Source organism: Crinia signifera, chromosome 6 (assembly GCF_055691185.1).
Source record: "Crinia signifera chromosome 6, ASM5569118v1, whole genome shotgun sequence".
Classification (NCBI taxonomy): Eukaryota; Metazoa; Chordata; class Amphibia; order Anura; family Myobatrachidae; genus Crinia; species Crinia signifera.
In genome coordinates this window covers 207,572,896-207,589,533 of record NC_139222.1, presented here as the reverse complement: position 1 = coordinate 207,589,533, position 16,638 = coordinate 207,572,896, and the positions used below count along the sequence as shown (strand labels likewise).

Sequence of the window (16,638 nt, the reverse complement as noted above, 5' to 3'; positions counted from 1 at the left end):
GCATTGCTAGGTTCTGCATAGGGTTAGTTTACACTACATAGAAACGATGAGTGACTACAGCAATTAACTTAGACTCATGGTCGCAACCCCATTGCTCACAAGCTACTGGTAGCTCAACCATGGAGTGTCGGCCTGTCCCTCTCCTTTACCCACCTTGGAGAAAACAGATGCTAGAGGTCATATTTAACCTCTAGTGCAGTGGTTCCCAACCCTGGTCCTCAAGTACCCCCCAACAGTGCATGTTTTCCAGGTCTCCACACAGAATCACAAGTGATATAATTAGCTCCACCTGTGGATCTTTTAAAATGTGTCTGAATAATGCGTGCACCTGCTGGTTGACCTGGAAAACGTGCACTGTTGGGAGTACTTGAGGACCAGGGTTGGGAACTACTGCTCTAGTGTATGAAAAGGAGCATAGCGCTGCATCGTTGCCTGGAAGTGCCGGGAGCGCTTAGCACTGATGCCATGTAACCCCTGGGCAACGAGCATCGCACCCCTGGTGACGACCAGGTAATTTAAATGAATTAAAAGGTCATACTGCCCATTACACATTATGCCACACACTGTAATGCCCATTACATATATTATCACACGCCATGATTCCCATCACATATTATGCCACATAAGTGCCGCTTCTCTATATGCCCTCTGCCATGGTGGGATTACCTCTGCTCCTCTTCCCTCCCTCTCCCTCCCCATCATTAATATGCACAGTAATGAATGACAACAGCTGGGCAGAGCGGTGGACAACCCATCCGGCTCCGGCTGTATCAGATCAGGTCTTGCGAGCCGCCTCACGTTTTGAGATAGCTGCAAACGTGATCTTATATAGCAGAATCTGGGTGGGTTGTTCCACTGTTCTGTCCGGTATTAATGCAAGCCTACACACTGTCCGGCAGGATCTGCTTCCTGCCAAATCTGGTCGCCTTTCTGACCTGGCCCATTTAAGGTTGGAGACCACTGACTAATACAAATCACAGTCACAAAGAGAAATACTACTACTAAATTTTTTAGTTCTCACATTTTACTTCATATACAGTACTACATACAGTTATTGGACACATACAATCCATGATCACGGCTGTCGATCCCTCCCGACAGAAGTGATCCTGGCCTGTTTGTGGTCTGATCGACTGCAGAACGACAGGCATAATTCAATTTCCCACCTGCCGATCGGTGCAAAGGCGGCGTGGCCGCGAAAACGGCCATGGATTGGCGATCTGCGGCCAGGATCGTGACAATCCATGCCCGTTATCAGCAGAAAGGGCCCGTTCTGCCGTGATCCTGATTTCAATGCTGTCGCTAAAGACGGCATTGAATAGGAAGCCGCCGCTATTTCCCACGTTGGAAATAGCGGTGGAAGATTGCATACCCCGCACAGTGTTAAACTGTTTTCAATAATAGACTACCACATGCTTTGACCAGTTGACAGAACCATGTACAGACCATAACTCACATCAGGGTTGCCTACCCTCCCGGAATGGCCTGGAGGCTCCTGAAACCGGTTCCCACACCCGGCCCCCAGAAAGGTGGGTAACCCTCCCAGATACCGCCCCCCCATGCATTAATTTCCCGTGACTCATGGCTTTTCAGGGGAGGGGCTAATGATGCAAATCACATAATTTAGCCCGCCCCCTCATCCAAGGCCCACGAATTTTGGCATTTTCCATACTGGGGGCGGAGCTTGATTTCTACATTAGGCCCCCCCCTACAACTGGTGTAGCACAACCTCAAGTGACAAAGAGAGGAAGGGCTCTGATAAATAGTTGTGCTTTAAACCCCCAAATTGGAAACTACTAAACACATTACTGTAGCAAGTGCTAACACTGGGGACAAAAGGATAAAATACGGTGTTCAGACCTAGTGTAATTTATTAAAAGCATGGCCAGTTCACCTAGCTGGCAATGAATACACTCTGTAATGGACTGAATATCAAGTTCCATTGTTCTCCCTATAGCACAACCACTTCTATTCCACTTACTATCTACCTATGTGTACTCCAACAATCCGGTAATCTCACATTTTAATTTGTATACTATATACAGTTATTGTTCCCTTAGAAACTGCATAGAGTGTTAAACTGTGTTTGGTAACAGAGTACCATATGAATTGCCGGTCTCGCACTGTGTGTACATGCCATGCTAGATAATATGTTAATTCTACTCACTTCCGTGGACGCAGAAATCACAGTTGTACTTGTCCAGCGTGTCCAGTGTTGTCACATAGGGAGCACCGGGTACAATCTCATCCACCCACTTAATAGCTTGGACCATCTTGTAGCGCTCTTCCTGGGTAAAGACAGGCGGCCCCTTGTGGCGGGAAATCTCCTCTAAACAGATTATAGTGAAAGCAATGTTGACTCACCACTGTGAAAACAACCTTACTTATATCAGTCACGTTAATTTCAATTTCCCAGAAATGTTAAAGCAGAATAATTCTATAAAAGGAATGAACCCTGCAACCACTGTGAGGAGCACATACATGCATTTAAATACTGTGTGCATATACATCATCTATATACAAGTCTAGTGACTGTGTGTCTAGGAAACCCTGCCATCTGTTGGCAGTAACACTATGGGGGGTATTCAATCTGAGGGTCACGGCAGTCGAGCTTACTCGACCTCCGTGACCCAGTCCTGTTCCTGGTCAGCTCGACTGAGAACATGCAGGTGGGATTCAATGTCCCACCTGCCGGGAACCGAGAAGGCGGCGTGGCAGCTCGTCACTTCCCGGCAGAATGAACCCGACAGCTTGTGAGGTCTGGCTCGTTCTGCCGAGATACCCTGCTCAATGCTGTCGGGGAAGACAGCATTGAATAGGGCCCGGCAGGCATCTCCCCGACGGGAGATGCTCGCTGGGGTTTGAATATCCCCCTACATCTTTCTCACACATGCATAAACACAGAGGCAAGTGTTTGTGCATATTTGTACGAGGAAGCAGACTAGCTTTTGAAGCATTAGCTTTGAGCGGGCTTACACACAAAATTATATAATGATGATAGATATATATTCACCGGTATATCAACAGTATGCTTATTATCAGCGATAAACTGGCAAGTGACTATTGATGGCTACAAACTATTCCATTGATATCATCCCACTTATTTTTCTGACCAACCCATGGGTCAGTCTTGAGCGGGGGCTGGGCTTCACAGGATTTGGGGCTAAATATAGTAAAAAAAATAAATAAAAAAAAAACCATCAAGTGTACAGATGCCATCGATGGAGGTAAACCATCTGGTTCTCCCCCATCAATGACAAAACCGTCGGCTGCACTGTCAATAGGTCGACACACATATTGTCAAAAGGTCGACGTATGTAAAGGTTGACATGAGCTGGATTTTCTCACTTTCAATTTTTTTCTTTCACATACCTTACCTTACCATCCATGTTGACTCCAACTGGGCCCCAAGCATGGCATGCAAAAGTGGTACACATGCCCAGGTGTTGATAGACACCTAACAAAATTCAGGTTGACCTTTTCATGTGTCAACCATTTGTCGCTGTCGACCTAGTGCATGTCAACCTTTTGCGATTGACTTCATATACCACACCTAGGTACATTGCATACACAGGAAGACCTGTCAGAACACTTTCTCTAGCAGAGGTTAGGAAGGCCTTAGATTACAGAGCTTACTTTAATACTGCTCTTCTCCAGCTGGGAAAGATGTAAGAGCTGAAGGGAAAGCCTTTATCCTGGTAACAAGAGCCCTTCAGCTGATATAATGCTGCATGCAACCTTTAATATACCAAGATCCAGCAGCCATTAGGCGTCTAGCTAGTGCAGCATTGGACCCGTGTACAGACCATAACACACAGACAGTGGTTCCCGAACTGTGACTTGCAGGGGTGCCCTGGTGTAGTGGTCCATGGCCAATTCAAATGTATGGCCAATGTAATAGGCAAATTGTGGTCAAACAGAAGTGAATCTTATCTATTAACACATAACTGACATGAGGGATGAGATAAAAAAAAAACGAAGGTGTTGGATTTTAGGAAGACTGACTTTGCAAAAATGGGGAGATGTCTAAGCGATTCATTAGCGGATTGGAGAAAATTGAAAGGAGTGCAGGAGAGGTTGAAAAAATGTAAGAGTGCAATATTAAAGGCAACGGATCTTTGTATCAAAAGGGTTAAGAAAAGCACCAGGAAAAGGAAGCCAGTGTGGTTTACAAAAGAGGTATCAACTAGTGCAAAAGCAAAAAAGAAGGCCCTTAGGACATATAAGCAGACTAAAAATAATAACGACAAAGAGGTGTATCTTGCCAGACACAAGGAGGCTAAGAAAGTGATCAGGCGTGCAAAGGCACAAGCTGAGGAGAAAATGGCTCAGTCAGTAGGTAAAAGGAAGCAAAACTTTTTTTTTTTTTTTTAAGTAAAAAGTGAAAGGAGAAAATCAAATAGAGGAATAATAAGACTTCGGACACACACTGATAAATTGGTGGAGAGAGACAAGGCAACTGCAGATCTAAATAATTATTTTTGCTCCGTATTCACTATAGAAGGAGAAGGGACCACAGTTAAGTTGCAAGGACATTCATAAAAATAAGGTAGATGGAAGTACATTTACTAAGGAGAAAGTCCTAACAGAACTTTCAAGACTGAAAGTGGATAAATCAATGGGGCCAGACGGAGTGCATCCAAGGATACTAAAAGATGTGCTGGTAGAGCCATTAACAGATTTATTCAACCAGTCACTAGATACAGGTGCGGTTCCAGAGGACTTAAAAAGAGCAAATGTAGTTCCACTGCAAAAAAGCAGAAGCAAAGAAGAAGCAAGTAACTACTACAGACCAGTGAGCCTTACATCAGTAGTAGGTAAATTAATGGTAACACTATTTAAATAAATAATAGTGGAATATCTTAAATTAAACAATTTACAGGATCCAAAACAGCATGGTTTTACTGCAGGGAGATCATGCCAAACAGATGGTATTGATTTTTTTTGACTCAGTGACCAAAATACTAGATGAAGGGGAGGGGGGGCTAGATAGGCATATCTAGACTTTAGTAAGGCATTTGACACTGTCCCACATCACAGACTGCTAAATAAACTTGAAAGTGTGGGATTGGATTATAAAAAACAATTAAATGGATAAGAACCTGGTTGCAGGATAGGAAACAGACAGTTGTAGTAAATGGAGTGCATTCTGTGGAGGGACATGTTACCAAGGGAGTACCCCAGGGATATGTACTTGGACCAGTGCTCTTTAATATCTTTGTTAGTGACATTGCAAATGGTATTGAAGGGAAAGTATGCCTTTTTGCAGATGACACAAAGATATGCAGAGTAGACACACCAGGAGGGGTAAATCAAATGACTGATGATCTAGGTAAACTTGAGAATTGGTCAAGAGAATAGCAACTACGGTTTAATGCTAAAAAAAAATGCAACATTATGCACTTGGGACTCAAAAACCCAAAGGCTCAATATAGTATCAAGGGTACTATAATGGAAACTACTGAGGAGGAAAGAGATCTAGGAGTCACTATTTCAAGTGACTTAAAGGCAGGAAAGCAATGTAGCAAAGCAATGAGGAAGGCTAGTCAGATGCTTGGTTGCATAGGGAGAGGAATCAGTAGCAGAAAAAAGTAATAATGCCACTTTATAGGTACAGCCTCATCTGGAATACTGTGTCCAGTTCTGGAGACCATATCTTCAGAAGGATATAAATACATTAGAAACTGTACAAAGAAGGGCAACTAAAATGGTGCATGGCCTACATCACAAAACTTACCTGGAAACCCTAAAAGATCTTAACATGTATAGTTTGGAGCAGAGAAGGGAAAGGGGGGAAAGGATAGAAATCTTCAAATACATCAAGGGTTTTAAACATAGTACAGGAGGGAAATTTTCTTCAACGGAAAAGAAGTAATAGAACACGAGGACATGCACTGAAACAGGAGGGAGGTAGGTTCAGGGGAAAGGTTAGAAAAAATTACTTAACAGAAAGGGTAGTGGGTAAGTGGAATAGCCTCCCATCAGAGGTGGTAGAGGCTAAGACAGTAGAACAATTTAAACATGCTTGGGATAGGCATATGAATATCCTTACAAATAAATAAGGAACAAAAAGGGTTGAGATTACCTGAAGGATAAAATAGGGGCAGACTAGATGGGCCAAATGGTTCTTATCTGCCGTCAAATTCTGTTTTTAGATATAAAAATCTATTTAATCTCACATTGGGAGGGATGTTGTAACAGCCGCAGCCCTCTATCGCCAGGCATCGCATTATTAATAACAGCATATGCTCTAACATATGCTTTTATTAACGCAAGGGACAGCTCTTGCGATAAGAGCCGTCCCTTGCGATGCGGTGCCGGCACTGGACTTCGGGGTCTGTGACCCGGGAGTCCATCTGTACATGCGCAGAGTGATGCGCCGGCCGCAGGGCATGCTGGGAGGGATCCGGGACGGATCCCTCAAACAGCGCTGCAGTAAGAAGCCCATAGGCTTCTGCAGGGAATCGCCAGCTTTTGCTGGCGATTCCCTCCGCAGCGATGCCACTGCGGAGGGACAGTACAGCATACGGAAATGCGGTAAAAACACAGATAACAGGGTTTTTACCGCATTTCTGTGTTAGAGAATCGCCCCCTCTCTCAATTAGAAAAGCTTTTGGCCTGGGGTGCCGTGAAAAATATTCTAATACTTCCTGGTGCCATAATAATTCGAAAAGGTTTGGTAACCACCGGGTTAGGCTATTGGTTTTAAGCAGCTTTTCTTCATCCACATGAGAACTGATGTAGCAGACCCTCAAGTGATAAAGTGAGGAAGGGATCAATATATAGTTGTGCTTTAGAACCGTAAAATTGGAAATTATTGAGCATATTATTGGAGTTTGTGCTACCAATGGGTGACAAAAGGCTAGAATACTGTGCTGTCCTAATGTAAGGTCACCTCGCTGGCAGTGAAACACTCTGCAATGGACTGAATATAGAGTTCCATTTCTCTCCCTATGGCATAACCGCTTCTATTCCATGCAGGGGTGCTCACACCACTTACCATCTGTGTGTACTCCGACTATCAGGTAATCTCCCATGGCCCGTGCCTGGCGGAGCTGGTTGGAATGTCCATAATGCACCATGTCATAGCTGTACAACAAAACAGAAAATCTCATTTATCTGCTCACACAAATCCCCAGCTAAACCAGTTCAACAAAGACAAACAGGCAGTTATTGGAAGGGAATATACAAGGTCTATCTCTGGTGCTAAAGCTCACCAATGAGCACAATACTAGTGACTAGCATAAAATGTAGCAAATGCTAATGCTGCACATTACAGTGTACAAAGCTGTGTTTCACACAATGTAAAACATTTTATAGATTTATCGTTCAACATGGAAAAGGTATTCAGGGAGAACAAAAAAAAAAAAAAAAAAGAATCACTTCGTTTTAATTAATAGATGCTTCTTAGTACCTAGTGGGGGAATGAAATGTTACTCAACAAGACAGGTCTAGGAGTCACATTGCTGGGGGTGCTTATTTGGTTGTACAAAGAAATAACACTGTTCTGAAAATATTTGAGATGTGGGAGTGATGGTGTGTACACATGGTGAAGATATGCCGTGCGATGCGAGTCCTGATATGATCAGATCATATCGGGACTCGCATAGCACGGCATGCAGTGGCACAATTTTGACTATATAGGGCAGATCTGCACTATATAGTCAATGCAGCCAAGACTATCTTGTCTTGCGATACATGAACACGCATCGGGATCGCAAGCAAATCGTAAGGATTAAAACCCTTGCGATGCCGACACAATGTTGACTATATCGTCAACATCGGAAGGCATATCTTACCGTGTGTACACACTATAACTAGTACTCAAAACACAATGCAAAAATTATAATATTACTCTGTTTCTTGTAACATGTCCATTGCATCCTTTTTTATGTACGTGCATGTCTGTGTAAGCGAGGCCAAAGGAAAGAAAGCTTGACCTTGCCTGTAGCTAATTGACTATCAATGGCACCACAAAATAATGTTGCATTCAACGCACATAGGATAGAGCAGCTTACTGATATGACACCATGTCTACCGACAGCACAAACTGTAAATCCTGGTAACATATGGCATGAGAAGCTGCCGCACAGCAACGCTACAACGAAGATGCCACTTATAGGTGTCAGGGATGCTGTGCTAAATAGGTTTATGCAGGTTATGAATGTGCACCAATGTTAAATTATTCTACTCATGATAATTTATTAATGTATGAATTGGCACACAAGCTTCAAGCAATCGAATTCTCTATGCTTGACATCAGATGAGCTCATGTACACTCCCACTCTCACCTCACACAACTTATAGCTAGTACACCCCCACCCCAGGACAGACTGCTGCTCTCATCTAACAGCAGGGAATGCTGTGCACCAGGGTACACCACTTCTCACAGACTGCACAGCTGCTGGTTACCATATTGTGCAACACACCTCACAACTGTAAGAAAAAAACTGATCAATCGTGAACACACTTCCCAAAACCCTAAATTGCACTATTTATTTTTAGACCATTCTAAATTAAGCAGCACAACCAGACTTAGGCTGGTTTCACACACTCCGGCTCCTGCCGGACGGTGAAATCCCGCACGGCAAGGGAGCCGTGCCGCACACACTAGTTTATCATGGAAGGGATGGCCACAGCCCGGCAGCCGTCCCTTCCAGTGGTGGGATCCGGCTGCAGCCATGCGGCCGGCCCGTGGCTGTCCCGTGTGAATGGACACAATAGTGTCCATTCACAACTAATGTGTGCGGCACGGCTTCCTGGCCGTGCGGGATTTCACCGTCCGGCAGGAGCCGGAGTGCGTGAAACCAGCCTACAGGTTTTCAACAGGTTAATTGTACAAGCTGGAAGACAAAGAAAATCCCAGACTTATCTCTCCTCAGTGCTACCCTCTTACCCCCATCATCACCTGTTTCTCTAATCAGTACTAGATTTCAATATATAGATTTGAATTACATTTTTTTTCTCTTTACCATAACCTGTGGCATTTGCACCTTATTGAGCCTTTTTCCTTTGTACTATACATTTGTGGTTGTGGATAATGTGGTCGCGACTGGTTGATTGAGTGTCAGTGTCGTCATCATCATCATGCGGTGTTATTCGCTAAGTGTGTAGGAAATGCCAGAAGTGTTTGGAGACTGTAGATGTGCTATACCAGAAACCATACCTCCCAACTGTCCACATTTTTGTGGAACAGAACAATATTTGGTGACTGTCCCGTGGTGGGGGCAGTTGGGAGTCCCCCCTGCCGTTCGCAGGTCTGCAGAGCAGCTGTGAATAGACATTGTGCATGCATACAGCCTTTATTCATTGAGGCTCTATTCAATGAGAGTGGGCAGCAGCTTTCAGAGCGCTGCCTGTCTGCACAGCGGCAAAACAGGGGTGTGGCCTCGCGATTGTGGACATTGCGGCAAAATCACGCACATACCTTTTTTCAGGTACGCACTTGGCACGGCCACAGGGAAGTCCTGACTCTCCATACAAGACTGTCGGGAGGTATACAGAAACCTCTGGTAGCAAACATCACCAACACTGGTGGGAAGGGTCCAAGCTCAGACCAATGTGATTTTATTTTTAGAAGCTTTAGTAAAAATGTAAAGATATGATGTTGTCCATAGCAGCCAATAAGATTAGGGCTAACATTTTCTAGGATGCAATAGCAAAATGATAGACAGAATCTGCTTGGTTGCTAAGGGCAACATCAACTCTTTAGCACAAAATGTCTAATGCACAAATTCATAGAATCAGGATTTTTATTTACAAAAATATTTGCGATATATAATGTTACTATGATGATAATTATATTTGTTGCCATCTCATGCTTGTTATAAGTAATACATAGTTTGATGTAAGTAAATAAATATCTAGTGATATGTAAAAAACCATTAACAGCAATGATGATTTGCTTTACTGATGGTGGGGGAGGAGAACATGACTCTTGCTGCTCTCTTGTTGTAAAACTCAATCAATAGGAGGAAGCTCAATAACCAGAGGAACTTCTCCCCCCCACCCTATTTGTGCTGATCATGAAGGTAGTAGCTACTGAACAATTTAAACCAATAGGGTAATTGGAGTAGAAGAAAAAAACATATACAGTAAAAGATGGAATGGCTAGCATGTACAGATATGGTTTCAGGACGGAATTTAAATATGAATGGACGTTTATTCTTTTGCTGTATACTTGGCATTTTTCCTCATTAGGGGGGGTATACCATATTGGTTTCCAACAGCTGGAATCACAGTCAATCCTACAGTCATCATACAATGTTCGGACAGTCGGAATGCACGTGAATTGTAGAAATCCATGTGTATTTGGTAAAAAATGGCCAGAGACGACAATTCAGCAGCCAATTTTGACCTTGCAGATTCAACTTTTTAAAAAGGTGATTTCGAAAGGCTTCAGTGCAGTCGGAAACTGGCGCATTGCATAGATGTACAGTATGCCAATATTTCTAACTCACGGAAATAATCGCCACATATTGAATACACCCCTTAAAGTGATAAGGGTCTATTTAGAGTTTATAGATAGGTATGTTTTACTTATATATCCAAATTTTACTTTGTTATATTAATCATTTCATTTAATCATCATACTAAGAAAGGGGGGGGGATCTCTCTTTAGCTGTGTACACATGGGAGCGATTTCAGCACAGATCGCTGGCAATATGGTCGCTGAGCGACCATATTGCCAGTGATTTTATATGCGGTGGGAGATAAATTGCTAGGAGCGTGCTCCTGCTGCCAGCCCTTCATGGTCGCTGGAGCATGCTCCTCCAATTATGGCTAAAAATTGCTGGTCGCTGGTGCACAATGCACTGTGCACCAGCGACCAGCAATTTCTAGTCAAAATAAGGTAGAGACAGAATGAGACAGTATAGCTTGAAATTTTCAGCCAAAATCGCTGGTCGCTGATGAAAACGGTACACTGAGCAATATATTACAAGTACACTGAGCAATATATTGCTTTAAGACAAAATCGCTCAGCGCCCAAATCGCACCATGTATACACAGCTTTTAGAATAAGGTTTCTCTCTTCCCAGAAAATACTGGGAGCAGCACAAAGTTCACAATCACAGGACACGTTGTACTGATGTTGTCACTGCTCAGCCACAAGTTCAGGAGAAGATAAGCAATTAATAAACTTTCACTACATGGCATGATTTTCTAAGGGTCACTGTGTAATCTGAGCAAGGTTACAGGCATACTGCAATCTGTGCACTGAGGCTGGGCACTGCAATCACTTGCATTTCTGCAAAACACAATCTAGATTACATGGGCATCTGTATAAACAGGATATTCTGCTGCTGCGCAACACTATACACAGCTACATAACATGACCTGCTGCAACACTACAACCTGGTGGCATTCATGTGACTGTAACACAAACACAACGAGAGCATTAGCAACGTGATCATCCTAAGGGTATTCAATAAACACCCTCTGCACCGTGAAAACACGCAAACCACCCTTTATTACATACGTTATACAAATACGTATTAAACATAATAACTCGCGCAGTTATCTCCAAAGTTTAAAGAGCATGCAGAACGAGGAGCAACACATGCGAATGTGACGCTCCCACACATGCTGTAGGCTGTCATACATGGTGTATAGACCCTGTATTACACGTATAACGCGCCGCTCTCTATCGAGCCCGGTGACGTAGGGTAGAATAATCTCAGCAGCAGATCGCCGCCCATCTCACCATCCATCGCACCACACCCGCACGGTTCTCCGGGACATATCCCGCTCCGGGGCGGGGCCGCCGTGTCCGTTCCGAATCATCTTGGAGTAAGAAGTGTCAGCCAAACGGAAGTATCACCAAGGCGCGCCCCCGGAAATGATGCAGACGGAGCGCTACCATAGAAACCACAAGCCAGCTCTGACACCGCGGCCATTTTTACTGTGGGCAGGTTCTGATTACAATAGACCGACTGCTTTAATAAAACCACAGCCACGTCTAATTTCACCTTTTATTAAAAAAAAAACTATTTAAAAACAAGACAAAAAACAAACACTGTGCAAACAGCATGGCTCAATATTGACTGTGCAGTGGGAAGCCTATTCAGAGCCAGTGGTATAATATAAAACATTCCATTGTTATCTTTTTGATTTTCTTCCTTTTGTGTATCCTTTCCCGAACCAGCCGCCACTTAGGGGTTCTTCTAAGACAGGAATAGTCTGCTCTGGGGACAAAGGATGAATCTCAACAGCCTTGATTGGTTTTCGAGTGTGACTAGCTTCTTCTCCAGGACGCAGGGGTACAGCCATAGCGAAAATTGGGTCCTGAGATCTAGGAAATAGCAGGTCATGATCATGCGCCATACATCAGTGTGAGGGTGGGCTAACACAGGCCATAGACATAGAAAGCAAGTCACCTGTCATACTTGGGAACGTCCAAATGCAGCTCATCCATCAGAAGTTGCAGTACATCATCACATTTCCCATTAATCTTCAGGTTAGCAACTGCATCTTTAGGTGTCCACTAAGGAAATATACAGTGTGGTTGGAAAATCCATTGTCGTAGCTCATACGGCTTACAGCACCCGTTACCTAATTTAACAGATGTAAGCTTAAAAGGTGCCCCCATACACGGTGCGATGTGATGCACGCTTCCTGCACACATCCCATAAAGAGCCAGATTCTCTAAGCTTCAAAAGTAATAAAATAGAGACTGATAAACAGCCAGCCAATCAGCTCCTGCCTGATATTTTTCAAACACAGTCTGTGACATGTCAGGCAGGAGCTGATTGGCTGGCTGTTTTCTCCATTTTATCACTTTTGAAGCTTAGAGAATCTGGCCCAAATTCTGTGCAGCCTGTACTTTTTGTACTAGATTGCATCATATCTAGTATAAAAAGCAAGCTGCTGTAGCACACAATGGTACAATGGTATCTAGTACAAAAACTACAGAGAACATCTCTCCAGGTATGGGCACCTTAACACGTTTTTATTACTTAAGAGGTTTAAAATCAGTGATACACCAGATAAAATAAAAAATATTTTTTTTAAACTACATACAGTGGTTTAGTAAATAAAAACTGGATTTGTGCAAACCTGGAATAATTTTGTGCATTTTAAAACACTTGATGAGTTTACACAAATGTTGCATCTTACCTGCAAATTTACAATGTAAAGTTTGGGACGCCGAGTACTAGGTTTATTCATAGCCCAGAGACAGTGATATTTCTTCAGGACCTGGAAAAACAGAAGAAAGTAAAACTCAATAGGAGTAAAAAAAAAAAAAAAAAAAAAAGCTCATCAAGAACAAAAAAATATACATAGTAATTAGTGCCAACAGATACTTATTAGATCATGTATATACAGAACATATATGACAAGCTACATAGTGCTGCTTATATAAATATACAAAACTGAGAATTATATTACACCTCAAAGAGCTGAATTAGGGAACACGCTTGACAATTAAAAAGTTGCAGCCACAACTAATAACTCAGATGTATTCAGAACACGTTACGGACAGTAGCTCTGTTAGAGGATAAGGCTGTGGTTCCCAACCATTTTGCCGAAATATTTTTATTGAGAATTTTTTTCGGTTACAAAACATATATATAGTACTGAGTATATGCAAAAACAGTAGTACAGATGGTATATGTCTGTTTTCAATATACAAAATACAAGATTAAGTGGTAACATCCATTTGAATGGAATGAGAAACAAAGGGGAAAAAAAGGGGGGGGGGGGAGTGGAGAACAAGGCAGAACAAAACATGAGTAAAAGGGCAAAGGACAAGCATGATACCATGATACCAGTAAGTAGTTCCATATGGGGAGTGAAAAACATAGATGCCTGCGATAACCCAATCAGGTGAAGGAGGTTGCGGCCTCATCAGAGGTTCATAGTAGTCAGACCATGGGAGCCAATTAACCAGGGGAGAGGGGGTGTCTCTTCCAATATTGTGCAATAGCTGCTCGGGCAGCTATGAGAATATGTCTCAACAAAAATATAATGTCTCTGGAGTTCTAGAGGGAATCTATGTAGAAATATAATTTCTGGGGACCTAGGTAAAGTTACTTTAGTGATGTGTTTAATTAAATCAAAGATCTCTGTCCACAGTTGTTGAAGGACTGGGCAAGACCAGAATATGTGTACCAGTGTTTCCACTGATCCACATTGCCTCCAACAAAATTTAGAGGATTCAGGCCAGATCTTGTGAAGTCTTTCAGGAGTATGGTAAAGGCCATGCAGGAGTTTAAACATCACTTCAGAATGGTTTATACATCTAGACATTTTGAGTACGTTAAGAAAGGTTCCCAACCATTTTGAATCAGAACCCTAGAGCATCAACATTTTTTCAAGACCCCTCTAGGCCAAACCTTTCTTATACCTCTTTCACATTGCAAATGCTGGGTCACCCCCGGGATTTGGACACTGGTCCGTCCCGGGAGCAACCCGGCATTCGCTATGATAGTCCCTCACAACGTCAGAAAGGGTGCAGAGTGGTGCCACCTCATCGGGGAAGAGGCTTGGAGCCGATGTGGTCTCCTCCCTATAATGTAAACAGGAGCCAGGTCGCTGGCCGGATCCCGGTTATTATTGAGAAATTCAGAAAAGAAAAAAAAAAAAATGAAGTAAATGGTGTTTATAGGTCATAAGGTCAGTTATGTGGCGCGGGAAGGTATTTGCTTCGGTTTGTCTATATAGGTTATATGACTGGCAGCGACCAACCCTGATTTTGGCTGTTACATTGACCATAAAGACTTTTAATTTGTCCTGGACCACTAACCCAAGGCACACAGTTTGGGAACAGTTCTGCAGTTCTACAGAATATTTAGCACTAACTGGGTCTGTATGCTCTCCTATAGAATGTGGAGACAAGAAGCCCAATGTATTTGGGCATGACATGACATCTGCCCGTTATTCTTATGCCGTCTTAATGCTCAAAACTATTTTAACTGAATATCATCATTATTCATTATTATTATTATCTAATGCAGTGGTTCTCAAACTGTGGGTCCTGACCCCAAAGTGGGTCCCGACCTGCTCAGCATGGGGTCGCGACTCCATGTTGCTGACCATCAGGCTGATGACTTTTCTGGAAAATCTGTTGAATTGTCTGTTATTTTAGACTCCTCCAATTGTTTTGAGCCTCTACAATGCTGCTGCGCCATGCGTGTCCTGTCTGCTGCCTAAACATGTGGTGTGATGACCTTCTGCAGTAACTTGCTGGGGTCCTGTAATTATTTTCATTGTCTGATGGGGTCCCAGAGCAAAATAGTTTGAGGTCCCCTGATCTAATGCATGTGTCTCTGGTGATTATGCAAGTATTTTTATAGATGAGATAATGAATGGTGTTAATATTTCATGATAAAAAAAAGGGTCCACATTTAGCATTTGGACAGCTGGTAGTGTATTTGTAGCACACCCTATAACACAGGATTTAAATATGATAAATTACCTTCAGGCTGGAGCCAAGACAGAGAATGACATCAGCCTTCTCAGCAGCCTTTACTGCCCCTGACCAGTTCAGTGGCTGTGTCAACTTCCCCCGCTCTCCAAAGTGAACAATAGAGTCCCTTAATTCTGCCCCACACTTATGGCAGTAACGTCCAGTGTTGTGTTTATGAAGGGCTGTACGCTCTGTCACATCAAATAATCGCACATATTCTCTGTGTAGGGAACAGGAAGTGCAAACCTATAGGAGACAGGAAAGCATTGAGGAAAACTGGATACATACAATATGCTAATTCCTAAAGATGGGCATACACAGTCAGATCTAAAATACCTGTCAGACTGACAGATATTTTGTAAGACAGATTTAAAGCAGTGTACATATGGGGCGATTCTTCCAGGCAATTTTGACTACACCGCCAAAATTAGCAAAAATGTTAGGCAGGAAGGCAGGATGTAGTTAGCTTTCTAATTTTGGATCGCTGTGACTGAGTCCCGTGTGTATACCCCTTAGGCCAGCAGATGAGAGGCTATGAGAACACACAGAAATCTCTCAGTGTAAGGACACAAGACTTCTGTGTTCCTCCCCTGGAGAGGAACTATTTCCCTGAACCTGCACTGGGAAGGAACTGTCCGATGCAGCTGACTTGCTACTTACAGTAAATATTGCATCAGATGGAGATGCTGGACTGTTCAGCATGTCCTAGCAAATTATATTTTCGGATAATTTGTGCGCGCACACACACACTGCAATTATCTGAGTGAACCGCTAACATTAACCAGATAATAGTAACACACATGCACAGCATAAGTATTAGACAACTTTGTACAAAAACAATTGTATTATTAAAAGGACAAAATTCTACCCCATGTAAGTCTTTGGCATGTGCCCCTATCTCTAGAACACCAGCAATATCCACATACTTTATACCAGTCTTGGGTCCCCAAACATTGTGTTGCTTCTAGGGGGTCCCCAGAATGAAAGAACAGACATTGCAGACTTGCTGAAGCAGTCATATTACTTCTGAACAATGTTCTTGCTAGGCTGTTTTTAGCAGGGAACCACGCCCAGCTCATTTTGAACATTTTAGAATGCGCCCTGCCCTTTTCTGCACATTTCCTAGATATGCCCATTGGCACTGTCACATCATGATCTGCTGATCATGGCTCCTGTACAGGAGTCGGAAGTAATCCTGGGACTGGGCTGGAGCTGATCTCTGAGGCAGA

At 43.1% G+C, this 16,638-nt stretch overlaps 1 protein-coding gene across 5 annotated transcripts in view; it reads right to left on the bottom strand.

Annotated features, from left to right (window-relative positions):
- Window positions 1-16,638, bottom strand: part of LOC146008898 (ethanolamine-phosphate cytidylyltransferase-like) — a 48,453-nt gene that overhangs the window by 13,445 nt on the left and 18,370 nt on the right. For 2 of the 5 annotated variants that reach the window (XM_083148700.1, XM_083148702.1), the window contains 5 exons: window positions 15,419-15,655; window positions 13,117-13,197; window positions 12,378-12,484; window positions 7,001-7,089; window positions 2,168-2,329 (listed from right to left, as the gene is read on the bottom strand). In XM_083148700.1, coding sequence (XP_083004826.1) covers window positions 2,168-2,329; window positions 7,001-7,089; window positions 12,378-12,484; window positions 13,117-13,197; window positions 15,419-15,655 — 676 coding nt within the window. Of the gene's footprint in view, window positions 1-2,167; window positions 2,330-7,000; window positions 7,090-11,704; window positions 11,851-11,958; window positions 12,293-12,377; window positions 12,485-13,116; window positions 13,198-15,418; window positions 15,656-16,638 lie in introns of those variants that run through there. The other 3 variants (XM_083148701.1, XM_083148703.1, XM_083148704.1) reach the window with 3 other exon arrangements.